Here is a 21,326-nt window from a genome sequence, read left to right on the forward strand (position 1 = left end):
AGGTTTGTCATTAGTGTTTCAGTCTCTTGTTATAACATGTTCAAATTTTTTATTTCTTCTTGAGTCTGTTGGATAGTTGTACATTTCTTGGAATTTTTACATTTGTCTAGATTATCTAATTTATTGGCATATAATTGTTTATAATCTCTTTTTATTTCTGTAATGTTGATAGTAATGTCTCTACTTTCATTTCTGAGCTTAGTAGTTTGAGTCTTTTATTTCTTGGTCAGTCTAACTAAATATTTATCAGGTTTTTCTTTTTTCTTTTCAAAGAAAAAGCTGTTGGTTTTGTTGTTCTATATTGGTTTTCTGTTCCCTATTTTGCTTACTTCCATTCTAATCTTCATTATTCTGTTTTGCTTCTAACTTTGGATTTAGCTTGCTATTCTTTATTAAGTTCCTAGAGGTATAAGTTTCATTTACTGATTTGGCGTCTTTTTTTCTTCAATATCTGCATTTATAAGAATAAATTTCTCTTTGAGCAATACTTTTGCTACATCTCATATTCTGATTTTTTAATTTCATTTAGCTCAAAATTATTTTACTTTTCAGCTACAGAATTGCTATTTGATTTCTTTTTGTCATTTCTATCTTTTTATTGATACTTTTTTTGGTGAGACACCATTCTCTTGACTTCCTTTAGTTCTTTGTCCATACTTTCCTTTAGCTCTTTGGGCCTTTAAGACAGTTGATTTAAAGTTTTTGTCTAATAAGTACGATGACTGGACTTCTCATGGACACTTTCTATTGATTTCTTTTTTTCTGTGAATGGGCCATACTTGGTTTTTTGCATGCCTTATAGTTTTTTTGTTGAAGACTAGACATTTTGGACATTATATTGTGGCAGCTCTGAAATTCTCCGCCCCTCTTCAAGTTTGCTGCTGCTGCTTTTGTGAGTGCTGTTTTCTTTGGTGAAATTTCTCAACTATTTTTATAAAGTCTGTACTCTTTGTTATGTGTAACCACTGAAGTTCGTTTTCTACTTGCTTGTGGCCAACCAGTGTTTTGATAGTTTCCTTAAATGTCAGAAAGAAAAAAAGAAAAGGAAATAAACAAAACAAAAAGAAAAATTACTCTACGGGCCTTTGCAGATTGGCTATGTGTTGGAATACTCTTTCAATGCTCAGCCAGGCTATTTACAACTCTGCCTTAGCCTTCATTTTCCATTTGCCTGGACCCTGAAGTTCAGCCAGAGGGGAAAGTTTTGGATCTTCTCATGACTCTTCTGAGCACACATCCAGTTTTGGGCTTCTGAATAGCTTTCTTAATTCCCCAGTATATGTGGGAGCTTTAAAAGCCCTTATTACCCCATGTATACACTTCTTTCCCCAACTTTGTGTTGTTGTCTGATGTCCCAGCTGTTGGCCCAGTCCACCATACCCAGTACTTGTGCCTATAAATGCTTTCAACAAATGTCACATGGAATGCCTCTCAGCCCTAAAAATACTCCTAAGTAGGGAAAAACAAAGGCTAATCCTTATGCCAGTTCTTCAGGGAGCCAAGAGACAACTTCATTTCAAGAGACAAACACATTCTTTGAAAATTAGATCCATATTGCTATCTCTGGCAATAGAAGCCTGCAGCAAGAATGTAGGTTGCTGTCATATGGCCACCACTGATGTGGCATCATGAAGCAATGCAAGGTGGACAACTTAAAAATGTCGCAACACTTTCTTAGCAGACTCAGCCTCTTCTTTCTTTACTAAGCTTTTCCCTGGTTATTATAAGTTCTTGACCAAGTTCAGAATTCTGTAAAACCCTGATTATGAACATTTTGCCACATGTTTAGTTGTTTTTATGGAAGATGGATCCCTGGAGCTCCCTACTTAATCATTTTCTGTGATGTCATTCCCTATTGTACTTTTTAACCCATGAATTTAGTGTATTTCTCCACTTATTTAAGTTTTCTTTAATTTCTTTCAATAATATTTTCTGGTTTTCCATGTAATATTATTCTGTAGCTTCCATTACATTTGTGTTTAGGCCTTTGATGTTTTCTGATACACTTGTGAATGGTATAATTTTTAAAGTTTCATTTTTAAATTATGTCTGGCATATAAAAATATGTTGATTTTTACATATTGGTCTTGTCTTCTACTGCTTTCCTAAATTATAAATTCTAAAAATTTGTTTGATTTTTATACACACAATTATGCCCCCTGCCAATAAATAGTTTTATTTATTGTGCTAAAATATTTATACATTTGATTTCTTTTCATTACCTCATTGTTCTTACTAAATCCTACATTACCCTTTTAGATAGAAATGGTGTTGGCCATCAGGGATGTCCATTATCACCACTGCTATTCAACACAGTACTAGAAGTCCTAGCCTCAGCAATCAGACAATAAAAAGAAATTAAAGGCATCCAAATCAGTAAAGAAGAAGTCAAACTATCACTCTTTGCAGATGAGATGATACTTTATGTGGAAAAACCAAAAGACTCCACTCCAAATCTGCTAGAACTTGTACAGGAATTCAGCAAAGTGTCAGGATATAAAATCAATGCACAGAAGTCAGTTGATTTCTATACATCAACAACAAGACAGAAGAAAGAGAAATTAAAGAGTCAATCCCATTTACAGTTGCACCCAAAGCTATGAAATACCTAGGAATAAACCTAACTAAAGGGGCAAAGAATCTGTACTCAGAAAACTATAAAGTACTCATGAAAGAAATTGAAAAAGACACAAAGAAATGGAAAAATATTACATGCTCATGGATTGGAAGAACAAATATTATGAAAATGTCTATGCTACCTAAAGCAATCTATACATTTAATGCAATCCCTATCAAAATACCATCCTTTTTTTTTTCAAAGAAATGGAACAAATAATCCTAAAATTTATATGAACAAGAAAAGATCTTGAATAGCCAGTGGAATGTTGAAAAATAAAACCAAAGCTGGTGGCATCACCATTCCAGACTTCAAGCTCTACTACAAAGCTGTCATCATCAAGACAGTATGGTACTGGCACAAAAACAGACACATAGCAGAATGGAACAGAATAGAGAGCCCAGAAATATACCCTCAACTCTATGGTCAACTAATCTTCAACAAAGCAGGAAAGAATGTCCAATGGAAAAAAAGACTTCTCAACAAATGGTGTTGGGAAAATTGGACAGCCACATGCAAAAAAATGAAACTGGACCATTTCCTTAAACACCACATATGAAAATAGACTCAAAATGGATGAAGGACCTCAATGTGAGAAAGGATTCCATCAAAATCCTTGAACACAGACAGCAACCTCTTTGACCTCAGCCTCAGCAACTTCTTCCTAGGAACATCGCCAAAGGCAAGGGAAGCAAGGGCAAAAAACGAACTATTGGGACTTCATCAAGATTAGAAGCTTTTGCACAGCAAAGGAAACAGTTAACAAAACTGAAAGACAACTGACAGAATGGGAGAAGATATTTACTAGCAAACAACATAACAGATAAAGGGCTAGTATCCAAAATCTATAAAGAACTTATCAAATTCAACACCCAAAGAAACAAATAATCCAATCAAGAAATGGGCAGAAGACATGAACAGACATTTCTGCAAAGAAGACATCCAGATGGCCAACAGACACATGAAAAAGTGCTCCACATCACTTGGCATCAGGGAAATACAAATCCAAACCACAATGAGATACTACCTCACACCAGTCAGAATGGCTAAAATTAAGAAGTCAGGGATTGACAGATGCTGGCGAGGATGTGGAAAAAAGGGAACCCTCCTACACAGTTGGTGGGAATGCAAACTGGTGCAGCCACTCTCGAAAACAGCATGGAGGTTCTTCAAAAAGTTGAAAATAGAGCTACCTTATGACCCAGCAATCACACTACTGGGTATTTACCCTAGAGATACAAATGTAGTGATCCGAAGGGGCCCGTGCACCTGAATGTTTATAGCAGCAAGGCCCACAATAGCCAAACTATGGAAAGAACCTAGATGTCCATCAACAGATGAATGGATAAAGAAGTGGTATATATATACAGTGGAGTACTATGCAGCCATCAAAAGAAATGAAATCTTGCCATTTGTGACGATGTGGATGGAACTAGAGGGTATTATGCTTAACAAAATAAGTCAACCAGAGAAAGACAATTATCATATGGTCTCCCTGATATGAGGAAGTTGAGAGGCAACATGTGGGGTTTCAGGGGGTAGGAAAGGAATAAATGAAACAAGATGGGATCGGGAGGAAGACAAACCATAAGAGACTCTTAATCTCACAAAACAAACTGAGGATTGCCAGGGAGAGGGGGATAGGAAGAGAGTGGTTGGGTTATGGACATTGGAGAAGGTATGTGCTATGATGAGTGCTGTGAAGTGTATAAACCTGGCAATTCACATACCTGTACCCTGGGGCTAATAATACATTATGTTAATTTAAAAATTTTTTTAAAAATTTTAAAAAGAAAGAAATGGTGTTGGCAAGCTCACTTGTCTCAATCTCAAGGAGAGATTTAATTACAAACTTCATTTCTTTAAAATATGTAGGATTTTTCAGACTTTCTATTTCTTCTTGTGTCATTTTAATATGTTGTATTTTCTACAAATTTGTTGATTTTATTGAAATTTCAAATATTTTGTTAAGTTGTTTATGATACCCTCTTATTATAATTAATTATCTATCTCTAGGCATATAATTTTGGATGTAATATTCTGTATCTACAAGTAGATGTATTCGATTAAGTATGTTCAGATTTTCTATATTTTTTTAAGGTTTTATTTATGTATTTGAGAGAGAGATAGAGAGCATGAGTGATGGGGATGGGCAGAAGAAGAGGGAGAAGCAGGCTTCCTGTTGAGCAGGAAGCCCAATGCTGGGCTCAATCTCAGCACCCTTGAATCATGACCTGAGCCAAAGACAGACACTTAACCAACTAAGACACCCAGGCCCCAGATTTTCTATCTTTGATGGTAGTTTTAGAGTACATTTGTATCCGTTATTGAAAGAGAAAATTTTTAAGCCTCCCCTCTGGATTTTTACTTCTTTTTCTAAGACTTGCAGTTTTGGGGGCCCCTGGGTGATTCAGTCAGTTAAGCATCCAACTCTTCATTTCAGCTCAGGTAATGATCTCAGCATCATGTGATTGAGCTCCACCCGGCTTCATGTTCAGCAGGAAGTCCTGCTTAAGATCCTCTTTTCCTCCTCCTCCACCCCTCCCTGCTCTCACTCTCTCTCTAAAATAAATAAATAAATAACTCTTTTTGAAAAAACGACTTGCAGTTTTTCCTTTATATTATTTGAGGCTACATCTCTAGATACAAGCAAATTTGGAACCACTATAGATTTATGGTAGAAAATTTCATTATTTCTGATAATGCTTCTTTATTGTACTTTGTCTAATATTATCTGATCTAATTAGATATCTAATTATATCTAATAGTCATCACCTTTCTTTCTGGCTAGTGTTTGCTTGTTATATCCTTTTCCATTCTTTTATTTTTTAGTATCTCCTTCTTTTATATCTACGGTGAGCCTTTTTTTTAAATTTTTTTATATTTTATTTTTTTTAAATTTCTTTTCAGGGTGCCAAAATTCATTGTTTATGTATACCACACCCAGTGTTCCATGCAACACATGCCCTCAATAATACCCATCACCAGGCTCACCCAACCTCCTACTCCCTGCCCCTTTAAAACCCTTAGATTGTTTTTCAGAGTCCACAGTCTCTCATGGTTCATCTCCCCCTCCAATTTCCCCCAACTCCCTTCTCCTCTCCATCTCCCCATGTCCTCCTTGTTATTTCTTATGCTCCACAAATAAGTGGGTCCATATCTGGGCTCTCTACTCTATTCCACTGGTCTATGTGTCTGTTTTTATGCCAGTATAAGGTGAGCCTTTTTTAAGCAGAATCTCTCTTTTTTGGTATTTGCATTTTTGTTTAATCCAATTTGAGAATTACCTTCTAATTATTTAGTCTGATCACATTCACTGTAACTTCTCATGTATTAGGTTTTAAATGCTACCTTACTATTTTCTATTTGTCCCTTCTGTTCTATGTTCTCTCTTCTCTTTTTGACTTTCTTTAAGATTACAAATTGTTTTCTGATAATAATTCCATATATTCTTTCTGTTAATGTGTTGTTTTTACATGTTTTCTTCTCTTACTGGTTACTATATAGATTTCAAAATGCATCCTTGACATTAAAGTTTAATGTAAGTTACTACTTTTACTACATATATATTACTATTTTATAAATTAATATTCAGTTATGCTTACTCACAACATATTCACTTTTTCTTTTTCATCATTTCCTGCCCCTCTAAGTTGTCTCCAGGAACACCTTTTGGCATTTCCTTTAATGTAAATTTTAGAATTATCTGTATTTTGGCTCTGTTTGATAACATGGTCTTCGGCTGTAGAATTCTTGTTGGAATTACTTTCTTTTAGCACTTTGAAGATACCATTTTACTATCTCTTGGCTTCCTTAGTTCATTTTGAGGAGTCAGCCTAACATCTTCACTGGCATTGTTTAGTAGAAGGAAATATTTCTTTTATTGATTGCCCACCCCCACTTCATTTTCTCTTTGTTTCTACTGTCATGCAATTTTAATAAGACATATCTAAGTATTTATACTACTTGTGGTTTCAGGACTTCCTGTATTTCTGATTTGATTTCATTTGTCAGTTTTAGAAAATTTTCAGTTATTATCTCTTCAAATATCTGTCCTGCTCCATTTTATTTTTTCCCTCTTTCTGATAATCGTACTTCATATATTTTTTACATTATAGCCACTTGCTTATGTCTTCTATGATTTTTCTTCATTTTCTATATTTTTCTCTGTATGTTTCAGTCTGCATATTTTCTTTTGATCTAACTCCTAGTTCAGTAATTTTCACTTTGTTGTATATAATTTGTCATTAAACCAATTTATTAGTTCTTAATTTCATTAATTTCAGTCATTACATTTTTTATTTTCAGAATTTTTTCTTTGTATGATACTTAGTCTCTATTGATATTTTACTCCTTTTAATTCCGTATATTATATTAATAACAGTAATTTTTAAAGTCCATATTTGGATTTCCTATGTCAATTTCAACTATCAACTCCTCCTCCCCTCTTTTTTTTTTTTGGTCAGATCTTTTTAAATACCTTGCTTTTTCTGCTTTATTTTTTTAACATGGTTGGTTAGAAAAAACTGTAGAGATAATTTAAGGCTCTGGGCAATGTTATTTTCCTCCAGAGAGGATTTTATCTTACATCTGACATACACTAAACTAATAGCATCCAGATAACCTTAATCCATTTAGGGAATGTGTTGGTTCAAAGCTGATTTTTATTCCTTTTGATGGATGAGCTATTTCTGCTTTCCTTTATTTCTTGGGATCACAATTGAAAGACTGGTACTTATCAGAGTCCCTGCTCCTGCCCTGGTTTGCAATTTTGCCTTCTTCTTCCCTGAGACTCTGCCAAAAGTCTTGTTAAATTTTTCAGTAGCAACTGTCATAATTGATGTGTGTTTTGAGAATAAAAGCAGTACCAGGGGTTTGTTTTTGTTTTTTTTTTTCCTTTTTCTAAAGGCCAGTGGCTTTGTCTTCTGACCTGTTGTGGTTTTAACACTGTGAACACCTCTAGGATGTCAGCTTAAACTTTCTGGTTTCTAACATCCTCCTTGTTTCTAATTTCTATGTTTTTATTTTGTTTTGTTGTAATTTTCTACAAACTTATATATGAGTTTTAAAATGTATAATTTTTTATCCAGGTTTTATAAGTGTTTATACTGGGTTTTTGAGTTTCATTTGTGTGGATTGTTTTTTTTAATCTAGTCTTCCATCATCTGGATTTTATTTTTTTTTTCACCAATTTACTTAGAAGCCATATATATATATATATATATATATATCATCCTTGCCCTTAATAAGTTGATAGTCTATATATTTTCTTATACAATACTCACCCCAAAGGGCTTTCCTAAGATACTGAGATCCTTGGAATCTATTATTCTTCAATAGTAATGTTTTAATATACTTTTTGAAATAATGTTTTTATATAGTAATAGGGAACAAGACACCCACTCTAAACTGCGTATGGTGTGATAGAATAGCTTTTAAGAGCTTGCAGTGTGGGGCACCTGGGTGGCTCAGTGGGTTAAGCCTCTGCCTTTGGCTCAGGTCATGATCTCAGGGTCCTGGGATCCAACCCCGCCGGCATCAGGCTCTCTGCTCAACAGGAAGCCCGCTTCCCTTCCTCTCTCTCTCTCTGCCTGCCTCTCTGCCTCCTTGTGATCTCTGTCAAATAAATAAATAAAATCTTTAAAAAGAAAAAAGAAGAGAAGCTTGCAGTGGAAGCAGTGTTCTCAAAAGAGAGAATGATTTCAGTTAAAGCAAGGAGATAGAGGGAACGCTTAACAAAGAGCTCCAGATTCTGTGAGAGTTTGCTGATAACAGAGCAGGAGCTCCTGAGGACAAGTGAAAGGGCATAGGATGGGATAACAGAGGTGTCAGGCAGACTGAATGTCTTGTGGAATATAGTCCAGTCAATATGGCTGATCAGAGGAAGGATAGATAATATTTGGTGTTAAAATGGGAAGAAATACAATAGGCTTGGTCTTAGGAGGTCTTCTGAGGAAGGTGGCTTCTTGGCCTAATGACCAACACACTTAGATAACACAATCTGGACTGAAGTCAGGGTAAAAATCATCCCCAAGTCTCTTTTCAGCAGTAATGTCCTGAGATGCTGGGCAGTTGTGGGAACTGTGGTTTTTCCACATGTACTTGATGTCTGATAAGTATCTTTTTTAATTTGTCCCTTCTTATTCTCTGGAATATTCTTTATAACATGGTGTTACCTAACTGTGATTTTTCATTAGATATTGCATTGGAAGTTGTCAGAGAACCAAATGTGTTTTCAACCTCACATAGGAAAATGTCCTTCTTCAGAAAGGCTGGTGTAAGGAAGCCCTCATTAAGACCCAGGTAAGACATAGGATCTGGTTACAGCAATATACTCCAGACACAAGTTCTCTTTAATCTCAACATGTTTAATGCTGTATTTATCTTTCTGTACATGGATTTTTTGCTTCTTTCCACATGTCCTACACATATGCAAGGCACACTTTATTATTTATTCATTCATTCATTCATTTATTTATTTATTTTTAAGCTTTTTATTTTAGTTAGTCAACATACAATGAATATTGGTTTCTGGAGTAGAAATCAGTGATTCATCACATACATACAACACCCAGTGCTCATCACAAATGCATTCTTTAATACCCATCATCCATCTAGCACATTGCCCACCCACCTCCCTCCATCAAGCCTGTTTTGTTTTGTTTTGTTTTAAGATTTTATTTATTGGGCACCTGGGTGGCTCAGTGGGTTAAGCCTCTGCCTTCTGCTCAGGTCATGATCTCAGTGTCCTGGGATCCAGCCCCACCCGCATCGGGCTCTCTGCTCAGCAGGAGCCTCCTTCCTCCCCTCTCTCTTTCCGTCTCTCTGCCTACTTGTGATCTCTCTCTGTGTGTCAAATAAATTTTAAAAAAAGATTTTATTTATTTATTTGACAGAGATCACAAGTAGGCAGAGAGGCAGGCAGAGAGGCAGGGGGAAGCAGGTTCCCAGCTGAGCAGAGAGCCCAATGTGGGACTCCATCCCAGGACCCCGGGATCATGACCTGAGCCAAAGGCAGAGGCCTAACCCACTGAGCTACCCAGGCGCCCCAAACCTCAGTTTGTTCTCTATCATTAAGAATCTCTTATAGTTTGTTTCCCTCTGTCCTTTTTTCTTTTCTCTCTTCCCATATGTCCATGTTTTCTTTTTAATTTTCGTATAGAGTGAGATCATATGGCATTTGACTTTCTCTGACTTAATTCACTTAGCAGAATATACTCTAGCTCCATCTGTGTTATTGCAAATGGTGGAATTTCTTTTTTTTTTTTTGATGGCTGAGTAATAATGCACCATATATTTATATGGTGGAATACACACACACACACACACACACACACACCACATCTTTACCCTTCATCAGCTGATGGAAATTTGGGTCTCTCCATAGTTTGACTATTGCTGATAATGCTACTATAAACATTGGGGTGCATGTACCCCTTTGACTCAGTATTTTTGTATTTTGTATTTGACTCACTATTTTCTTTGGGTGAATACCTAGTACTACAATTAGTGGTTAATAGGGTAGTGCTATTTTTAAGTTTTTGAGGAACCTCCGTACTGTTCTCCGGAGTGACTGCACCAGTTTGCATTCCCACCAACAGTGCAAGAGCGTTTTGCTTTCTCTGCATCCTCACTAACACCTGTTGTTTCTTGTGATATTAATTTTAGCCATTCTGACAGGTGTGAGGTGGTATCTCATTGTAGTTTGGATTTGTATTTCCCTGATGATGAGTGATGTTGAGCATCTTTCCATTTGTCTGTTAGCCATTGAATGTTTTTTTTTAGAAAAGTGTCTATTCATGTCTTCTGTCCATTTCCTAACTGGATTATTTTGGGGGGAGGATGTTGAGTTTGATAAGTTCTTTATATATTTTGGATACTAACCCTTTATCAGATATGACATTTGCAAATATCTTCTTCCATTCTTTAGGCTACCTCTTATTTTGGTTGATTGTTTCCATTGCTGTGCAAACATCTGTTATATTGTTGAAGTCCCAATAGTTCATTTTTGCTTTTGTTTCCCTTGTCTCGGGCAACATGTCTACTAAGATGTTGCTATGGCTGAGCTCAAAAAGGTTCCTGCCTGTGTTCTCTAGAAAAATTTAGATAGAGTCTTGTTTCACATTTAGATCATTCATCCATTTTGAATTTATCTTTGTGTATGGTATAAGTGGTCCAGTTTCATTCTTCTGCATGCTGCTGTCCAGTTTTCCTAACACTATTTGTCAAAGAGACTCTCTTCCATTGAATAATCTTTCTTGCTTCATTGAATATTAGTTGACCATAGATTTGAGGGTCCATTTCTGGGTTCTCTATTCTGTTCCATTTCATCTATGTGTCTGTTTTTGTGCCAGTACCATACTGTGTCAATGGCTCAAGATGCCTCCAGGTTTGTTTTTCTTTTTCAGAATTGTTTTTGTTATTTGGAGTCTTTTGTGGTTCCATACAAACTTTAGGATTGTTTGTTCTTGCTCTGTGAAAAATGTTGGTGATATTTTGATAGGGATAGCATTAAATGTATAGATTGGTTTGGGTAGTATAGACATTTTAACAATGTCTGTTCTTTCAATCCATGAGCACGGAATGCTTTTCCATTTCTTTGTGTCCTCTTCAATTTCTTTCATAACTGATCTATAGTTTTCAGAGTATAGATCTCTTACCTCTTTAGTCAAGTTTATTCCTAGGTATCTTATTGTTCTTGGTGCAATTGCAAATGGTATCAATTCCTTGAATTCTTTTTCTACTGCTTCACTATTGGTGTATAGAAATGCAACAGATTTCTGCACATTGATTTTATATCCTGCAATTTTGCTGAATTCATGTATTAGTTCTAGCAATTTTTTTGGTGGTCTTTTGGGTTTTCTACATAGAGTATGATATTGTCTGTAAATAGTGACAGTTTTACTTCTCCCTTACCAGTTTGGATGCCTTTTATTTCTTTTTGTTGTCTAATTGCTGAGGCTAACACTTCCAGTACTGTGTTAAATAGTAATGGGTGAGAGTGGACATCCTTGTCTTGTTCCTGACCATAGGAGAAAGTTCTCAGTTTTCCCCCATTAAGAATTATATTAGCTATGGGTCTTTCATATACGGTCTTATGATGTTGAAGTATGTTCCCTTTATCTCTACTTTCTGAGGGTTTTAATCAAGAATGGGTGCTGTATTTTGTCAAATGCTTTTTCTGAATCTATTGGCAATACCATATGGTTCTCTTCCTTTCTTTTATTAATGTGATGTATCACATTGATTGATTTGTGAATATTGAACCACCCCTGAACCCAGGAATAAATCGCACTTGATTGTGATGAATAATTCTTTTAATATACAGTTGAATTAGATTTGGTGAGTATTTTTGCATCCATGTTCATTAGGAATATTGGTCTGTAACTCTCCTTTTTTAGTGGGGTCCTTTTCTTGGAATCAAGGTAATACTGGCTTTGTAGAATGAGTTTGGAAGTTTTTCTGACTTTTTTTTTTAATAGTTTGAGAAGAATAGGTATTAACCCTTCTTTAAAGTAATTCCCCTGAGAATACACCTGGCCCAGGACTTTTGTTTATTAGGAAATTTTTTTATTACTCATTCAATTTCTTTGCTGGTTATGGGTCTGTTCAAATTTTCTATTTCTTCCTTTTTCAGTTTTGGTAGTTTATAGGTTTCTAGGAATTTGTCCATTTCTTCCAAGTTGCCCAGTTTGTTGGCATGTATTTTTTCATAGTATTCTCTTATAATTGTTTATATTTCTGTGGTGTTTGTTGTGATGTCTCCTCTTTCATTCATGATTTTATCTATTTGGGTCCATTTTCTTTTCTTTTTGATAGGTCTGGCTAGGAGTTTGTCAGTTTTACTAATTCTTTTTAAGAACCAGTTTGAGTTTTATTAATCCATCCCACTGAGTTTTTGTTTGTTTCTATATTGTTTATTACTGTTCTAATCTTTTATTTCCCTTGTTCTGATGGTTTTAGGCTTTATTTGCTGTTCCTTTTCTAACTCCTTTAAGTGTAAAGTTAGGATGCACATAGGAGACTTTTCTTGCTTCTTGACATAGACCCAGTATGTTTTCCATCTTCCCAACTTGACCATGATTCTCTTATAGACCGTGCCATCCATTCAATAATTCATTTTTATTCAGTAATTACCTCTTAATTACTAGGTATATGAAAAGTCCTTAAAGAAGATAAAGTTATAGTAACACATACAAATTTGGTAGTCAAAGTCATTGGAAGAATATTTTGCACAGAGAAAGCTTTCTGAAGTATGCTTTCAGTTATTGATAACATTCGCTGAGTGTGGTAAGTCCTCTAACTCTTCTAAATACTCTAGAGAGACCTCCCTTCCCTTCAAGGAACTGAAATTATTCTCTGAGCATCAATCATTTATTCCTTTTGCTCTTCCAACTTGTACCACTCCCCACTCTCCATTATGTTTACAGAAATACCTATTTTCCAGTATTTTTGAGTGTAAATATCACAGCAATCATATAGTCCAGTTTCATATCTTCAGTTAAGACCAAAAGAGAATGGCCCAGGGATACCATAGTTGCAATTCTCTTAAACTTTGTCCTAGCCCTCATTCAATATAATAAACAATTATTGACCATATACTGTGTCCCAGACACTAACGTTACAAAAAATAAAATATAATCCTTGCCTTTAATCTAATAGGGAATTAAATAAAATACAAGGCTGACCTTATAATGTTTCAATAAACTATTGACTAATTACTATAAGAGTATAGGAAGGAGAAGGAAAGTTTGAGTGAGGATTAGGAAAAGTCAGAGTATCAGAAGAGGCCCCAAACTACTTGTACAAATTCATGTGCATGTTCAAAGAAAAGTGAGTGTTTTGGGGGTAGGGCTAAATCTTCTAAGCTAAAGAATTGATACCAACATATAAACTCACAAATATAAAACTACTTAAAAACTTAAAAACAGCCCAGTGATGTTAAGCATAGAATGTATAAGGTAAAGGGACATAAAGCATAAGATTAGAAAGCCATACTGAGATCATATAATAGAAAGAAGGTCTTGAATAAATTATTAAACAATTTGTATTGTTTAACTGGAAATAATTCCTTGGCACTTGTTAGAACAAGAGTACCAGAAATGCCTGATATATAGATTTTAAAAACATTACCCTGGGGCACCTGGGTGGCTTAGTTGGTTAAGCGACTGCCTTCAGCTCAGGTAATGATCCCGGAGTCCCAGGGTCGAGTTCCATGTCAGGCTCCCAACCCCATGGGGAGTCTGCTTCTCCCTCTGCCTTCTCCCTTCTCATGCTATCTCTTGTTCTCTCTCTCAAATGAATAAAGAAAATCTTTAAAAACAACAACAACAACAACAACAAAAATTACTCTGGCAGAAATAATAATGATATGTAAGAAGTCTGAGAATCAGAGACCAAAAACAGAAATAATAGTTAGAAGTTCATTGCAGTTGTTCAGACAAGTGATTATAAAAGTTTGAATTAAACAGTGGGAGTAGAAATGGAAGGGAAGATACAGATTTTTAAATGACTGAAGAGGAAGAATCAGATTTCTGGAATGGTGGAGTAAGAACATCACAAATAGTTTCCCCATAAAAGCAGTGATAAACCTGAACAAACCTTTCAAAAGAATTCAGAATTAATTTCATTAGTAAACTAATTAATAAATTATTTTATCTAATATGTCTGTTTTAAAGAACAAGAACAAATTATGAGACATACTCCCCCCACCTCCCAAGAAAAACACACAGGAAAGTATGGTTCATACACAGAAGGAAAAAAGCATCAATAAAAGCTGTCTCTGAGGTGATTTAGATATTGTACTTACCAAAGTCTTCTAGGCAATATGTTTCATGAAATAAAGGAAACCACGTTTAAAGAATTTAAGGAAAGTCTAAGGATAATAACTCATCAAATAGAAAATATTAATAAGATAGAAATTGTAAAATAGAAACAAATAAAAATGTGGAGTTTAGAAGTACAATAATTGAAATGAAAAACTCACTAGAGAGAATCAACAGCAGACTTGGCAGAAGGAGCAGTGAACTTGAAAATAGCTTGATATACATTATCCAGTCTGAAGAAGAAAGAATAAAGAAACATAAACAGAACCTCAGAGATCTGAGAAATTCCAGTAAGCATACCAACATGCAAATAAGGGAAATCCCAGAAAAAGAGGAAAGAGAGAGAAAGAGGCAGAAAATTTTTGTATATATAATGGTTGAATATTTTCAAAATTTTATTACAACCCTAATTAAGACATACAAAAAGCTTCATGAACTCCAAGTAGGAAAAACTCAAAGGATCCACATCTAGACATATCATAGTCAAAATGTTGAATGACAAAGAGAAAAATCTTAAATGCTACAAGAGAAAAATTACTTATATTCAAGGGAACTACAAAAAGATTAAAGTTTACTTGTCATCAGAAACAATGGAGACCAAAGTTGGGATGATACATTCAAACTAAATAAAAGCAGAAGGAAGTAAATAATAAATGTCAGAGTGGAAGTCAACAAATGTAGACCAAAAAATAGAAAAAAATCAAGGCACAAGTAGGTTTTTTGTGGAGATTTAAAAAAGAAGAAGAAGTAAAGAAAAGAAAAAAAAGAAATGATAAACCATTAGCTATAGTGGCCAAGGGGGGAAAAAAATGAGATGACACAGATCCCCAAAGTCTGGACTGAAAGAAATCATAATCACTGACTCTATAGAAATTAATAAGATTTTAAAGAAATGTAAGGAACAAATTAGACAACTTTGATGAAATTAATAAATTTCTAGAAATACCCAAGTTTCTGAAACTGACTCAAGAAGGAGAAAATGCAAATAAATCTATAACAAGAGAAAAAATTAAATTAGTAACCTAAAATATTCTCACAGAGAAAAGTCTAGATACATATGGCTTCACTGGAAAAATCTATGCAGTAATTAAATGACAAATAATACCAATAATAGTCCATAAACTCTTTGAGAAGATAGAGATAAGGAACACTTGCTAAATTATTCTATGAAGCCAAAAAAGTATTATCCTGATCCCAAAGTCAAACAAAGGTATCATAAGACATGAAAGTTACAGACCGATTTCCTTCTCAAATCTTGATATAAAAATCCTCAATGAAACAATAGCAAACCAAGTCAGCAAGATATAAAAAATATTATACAATATTATAAATCCCAAGTGGGATTTATCCCAGGAATGCACAGTTGCTCTCACATCCAAAGATCAATTAATACAGTATGCCATATTGATAAAATTAAGGGGAAATCTCCACATGATAATCCCAATGGGTGAATGAAAGCATTTTACAAAATCCATCACCCGTTCATGATACAAATTCTCAATAAAATTAAAATAGAAGTGTACCATCTTATTCAAATAAAGCTCATCTATTAAAAAAAAACTTAGGTCTAACATCATACTTAATGAAATAAGTACGTAAAGGAGGAAGGGTAAGTTGGACGTATGTATAGAAGCTTAATGGATGTATGTATAGAAGCTTAAATAATAAGTATGACAAAGATGAGGCTGAATGGACAGTTGAAATTTTGAGGTAGAGGTCATGAGAACTAGTGATATGGTATCAATGAAAATCAAAATGAATGAAACCACTTTCTCTTATCAATGAAAACTGAAAGCCTAGAAGATGCAGACATTACCCAGAGAGGGGGGAAATCATTAGGCAAAAGTAAAGAGGATTGAGGATAAAATATTAGGAGTATCTTTATTTAAGGAAATATGAAATAAGTCAACCAAAGAAATTTAGAAATATTGATCAATAACAACTGATCACTCATGCTCTGCCTCATTGAAATGAGTGCCAATTAGAGGTTGCTTTGAATCAACAATGTAAAAAAAAATTATCTCCTTTAAAATACCTCTCCTCCTCTTCAGTTGGGGTTGTCAAATAATTGGACTAAGCTTAGGGTAGATATATAAAAGTTTAAATTTATCTCCAAGGAGATAGGCATAGTAACCAATTTATTGACTCCACTTTTCACATATGGCTAAAGTCTGGGAGATGCCAGACTTAACTGGAGCAGAATCTCGGGCTACCATCCTTTTCTCTTCACCAATGATGCTTTCTTATTTTCCAGAAACTTAACAGAAGTCCTCCTCAATACACACCACTTGGAGTTCTTCAAAGAGTTCCTCAGAGAACGGAAGGCTGAAAGCCCCTTGCAATTCCTGGTAGCCATACATAAGATCAGTATTGAGACAAATGAAAAAATGTACAAGTCTCTCTTTGAAAATATAATCAAGACTTATTTCCATGGCAAAAGTCCTGCTGGTATACACCCTCTTCTCCTAATATTGTTCCCTTCTCCCTTTAGTATGTTAGGGGTAGAGTTTGGCAGAGACACTGTCTCCTGTGAGACCCCTGAAAGAGCAGAACAGAGCAGTGGCCGCATGGGCAGTACTGAGGCAAAGATTAAGAGGGACAGTAAAAGCAGAGAGCAACAAAAATAAATCTAAGGTAAATACTACTGTAAGAAGCCAAGTGCAAGACACTTGTACTTAAAAATAAAATTTAACCTCACATTTAAATCAATCCAGCACTGAAAATAGGATTTTACTTAATCTCTATAAGATAGGAAAGAATAGCTCCATTTTACTAATGAGGATGATGAAACACAGAAAACTTGAATTCAAACTCGAGTTATTTTACCCTTAAATCAACTAGACAGTAATTGAGATACAAAAGTAAGAGTCAGCCGTGTGTAAAGTTGGGGTGCTTGCCCATTGTAGATTGTAGAGAGAGTTGTCTTGGGAAGAACGGTCTCCCTGAAAATCTTTGTTTCATAAATGTTGTTTACTTGCCTGTGGAGGGAGGGCAATCTGACCCACATAAATTCATCTTGGCCAAAAACAGAAGTTGCAGATCAAGTGTTGACCTATAGTTCTAGAGGGGAGAAAAAGGAGGTAAGCATAATCCCCTCCTCGAAGTTAACAAACCTATAGCAAAGCAATGAAGATTTTGCCACAAAATGGACAAACAGGTGTGTGTGTGTGTGTGTGTGTATTTCCTTGTGATAACCAATGAAAGTAAAAAAAAAAAGTAAATCTGGCAAATGTTTACTTATAAGAAATGTTTACTTGTTGATTCTCAGGAAGAAGACAAAGATGAGTTTGCAGATCTTGTCGTTGATAAATTTTCAAGTCTTATTAATGAACACAGTAGTATCTGGACACCTGAGAATCATAGTGCCCTCATGATACTTATTTGTAATCTTGGATTCCCTCCCATCTGCCCCAACAATTTAACTTTAATCCTTTACTGTTCTGCTCTCTTCCTAAACCAAACACTTTAACTGCAGAAATGAGTCTTTTAAATATTTCCTTCCCTTGAAGCACTTGTTTTTGAATTTGAATGGAAGTGTTTGCTCTACAATTATGCTTTTGAGATTTTCAAATTGTGGAGAGTTCAGAATCTGACCAGATTAAGAATAAGAACTGTGAGACTCTAAGATGAAAAACACTCCAGGTACCTCAGAAAAGGTAGACAAGTTGATGACTTTTTTCTCTCTCTTGGCATTTTTTTAGAAGAAATACTGCAGTGTGACGCCCCTATTGTCAAAGAAATCTCTGGAATGCGTCATGTCAGCACAACCACACTGTTAATGATACAGGGCTTTGTCATGAAATCTCTGGAAGAGAAGTGGTGAGTATTGCTCCTAGAAGGTGATCATTCTTTCGGAAGCTGCTCATTGGCTTCTGAAAACCATCATACTCAAGGAGTCTCAAATTTACTCTTACAGTTCACTGCTTCCCTACAAGAGAAAAATCAAATTTATCTTGAATCCTCTACCTACATACCTGTGCACACACACATTTCAGTTCATTTACCTGAACAAGGAACAATCCAGTATTGATCAGGAAGGATAGGCTAACATTAGCAAAGGACCGAAATGGTAAGAAGAGTCCTTGGGAGTGTCCCACCATTCCCCAGTTCCCACTTTGACTTCCTCCAAAAGCTGAGGTAGGTTTGCCTTGACCGTTACCTTTTTTCTACCAGGTGTTTGCCTTGATGTTCTTGGTTTCCTTCTGGCAGGTTTAAAGATTACCAAGAGCTGTTCCCACCTTATCCTGAAGGGCATGTTGAAGTACAAACTTCTAAGAAGCCCTCAAAGACTGCAGCTCACCTACAAGAATCCCAGGTCTGTGAGGAAGGCAGTGAAGACCACACACTGGGGGCAAGAACATCTTACCCTTTGTCAACCGAGCAAAAAAGACTTTCCCTGTTAGCTTATTTATTCACCCAAACAACTACTCTTTGGCTATGTTTCTTTTTTTGTCTGTTTGTTTGTTTGTTTGTTTGTTTGTTTGACAGAGAGAGATCACAAGTAGGCAGAGCAGGAAGCAGGCTCCCCGCAGAGCTGAGAGCTTGATGTGGGGCTCAATCCCAGGACCCTGGGATCATGACCTGAGCCAAAGGCAGAGGCTTTAACCCACTGAGCCACTCAGGCGCCCCGGCTATGTTCCTTAATTCACATTTTACAATGGAGGACCCCAAGGCACAGAGAAATGGTTACAGTGGGAATTTGATGAAAAATCCTTGCTTTCACTCTGTGACTAGAACCAGTTAAGCGAAAGACACAGGGGTCAGATACATGGAGATCAAAATGTGAGGGAGTCTTTTTACTGCTAGGTTTGAAGGATGTGGATTGGCCATAACGCCCGATGGGTTTAATAATCCTCTGCACCCAAATTAGACTTAGTCAGGTATGCAGCCCCTGGCATAATGGAACAACTTGGGCCTTCCGGGTGAACCCCTTATTGCATGACAAACCCCTTATGGATACCTGACATTTCTCTAGGTATCCTGCAAACAAGCCACTCCCAAAGAGAGAATGCAGAGGGCTGAGAGCAGAACATGCCCATTTTCTTCTTCCAAACTCACCAATTATTTAGCTCCCTCTTTCTCTATGCCAGCAGTGGAAAAAAAGGAGGAGTGGGTGGGAGAAAGAAGAGACAGGATTTTTTTCCAGTTTACATAAAAGCATTTTAATGGACAGTATACAATTTTGCAAAATATAGTTTTGCAAGAAATGGCAATTATTAAATATTGTCTTAAAAATAATTAAATATTATTTTTACAAAAAAGTTTCATCAGTAAATTCCAGTGTACTTCTGAGGCCTGTCAACCAAGACACATGCTCCCCTAGACAGGAATGTTATTTGGGAAACTGTCTTCATATGATTTGAGAAAAAAATACATGCTCCATTTTTAAATAATCACTTGTTCATTGTGTTGTAGAGTTGGTTAGTATCAGAAAATTTTGAGCCCAGCTGTGACTCCAAAAATCTTGCTAAGATATTTCTGAAAACAAACATGGACTATGCTTATATGACAACGTCTACTCCTTCTTTTCTCTTTTTTTCCCCTCCATACATGAGTCAAATCTGTGTCGGGTACCATGAATGCTCATGTAGGACATTAAAAGGAATATTGTACCCAGAACCAGACTTCATTTTAATTTCAGGTCTTCCAGTTGCTCTTGGATAAGAAAAGATAAAAATAAACTGACATGTACTTAATGCCTACTTTACACCAAGCACCATATTAGAGTTTAAATACATAATCACTAACCCTCACCCCAATCCTGAAGGCTCTTGTTTCTCTCTTATACATGGAGACACTGAGACACAGATTAAGTAAATTGACCCAAATTACATAATCAGGGAAAAGCTAGGCTTCAGACAAGTTTCTGAACCCAGACTCAAGTGATTTTTGTATATTGCTACTGGCTCTTTAAATTCATGCTTGCCTTGAAGAGCCCTCTTTGTGGAATGAGACAACTGATCTAGTTGATCAATAAGATTCTTTCTGACTCCAAATATTAATTTGTCAATGGGTAAATGAATTACAGAATGGGCACTGGGCATTAAGAAACAGATAATGAACTTATAAAATGCATTTGGGTGTGTGTGTGTGTGTGTGTGTGTGTGGTGTGCATGTAATTATACTTTTCTCTTTTTAATGATTAGAAATGATTTTATTCATCTCCTTATTTCTTCAACATTTCAAATTTTTCTAAGCTAATACTCCCTTCTTGTGAGTTAAGCATATCTCCCACCCTTCTTTCTTCCTATTTTTAGCACTCACACTCTCTCCTAATCATGTCATCTCAAATCTTACTGTTGAAAGACTATGGTAGAAGGAGAATTGCCAGTGGCCCCGTGCCTGGGTAAAGCCAGAATCTTCTGCCCACTAGCCACTTAATTTGGAGAAGGTTTATGATCCTGTTTTTCCTCACCTTTAAATTGGAGTTTAAGATTATTCCTTACAAAGGAGGTATTGTGAGGACTAAACATAATGAATGCCAAGTTTCTGGCACATAGAAGACTTCCAGCGAACAGCAGCTATACTAATGAATATGGTGTACCCCTCTCTTTTCCCCCAGGGGAGAGGCTGGCGGAAAATGATTGGCTTCATTAAGAGCTTTTGCAAGTACCGCAAATTTGTGTCTGATCCCCATAAGCGCCAGGAATTTGAAGACTATCTTCACCTAGAAGTACAAAATAACAAGGAAAGTAAGTCATCTCTCTATTTACTGTCTTTCCTGTTGATATTTCAGACACAGGGGTCAGCCCTGATAAGAGGCTGCAGAGCTCTCGCTTTTTGTCTTGCCTGTGTTAGCCTGGGGTCCGGCAAGGGCTCCAGGTCCTGGGTGCAAAGCCAAGCTCAGACCTGCCTAGAGAGGATGTGAGTCCGGTGGCTTCTTC

General features: G+C 35.9%; 1 protein-coding gene across 1 annotated transcript in view; it reads left to right on the top strand.

Moving 5' to 3' along the window:
- The window catches only part of RGSL1 (regulator of G protein signaling like 1), a 118,119-nt gene that overhangs the window by 83,688 nt on the left and 13,105 nt on the right, over window positions 1–21,326 (top strand). The window contains exons 12-16 of the mRNA XM_044267244.1: window positions 8,815–8,920; window positions 16,697–16,890; window positions 18,144–18,261; window positions 18,652–18,757; window positions 21,005–21,134. Of these exons, the coding sequence (XP_044123179.1) occupies window positions 8,815–8,920; window positions 16,697–16,890; window positions 18,144–18,261; window positions 18,652–18,757; window positions 21,005–21,134 (654 nt within the window). The remainder of the gene's footprint in view (window positions 1–8,814; window positions 8,921–16,696; window positions 16,891–18,143; window positions 18,262–18,651; window positions 18,758–21,004; window positions 21,135–21,326) is intronic.

The sequence above is a fragment of the Neovison vison genome, chromosome 10, assembly GCF_020171115.1.
Source record: "Neovison vison isolate M4711 chromosome 10, ASM_NN_V1, whole genome shotgun sequence".
NCBI lineage: Eukaryota > Metazoa > Chordata > Mammalia > Carnivora > Mustelidae > Neogale > Neogale vison.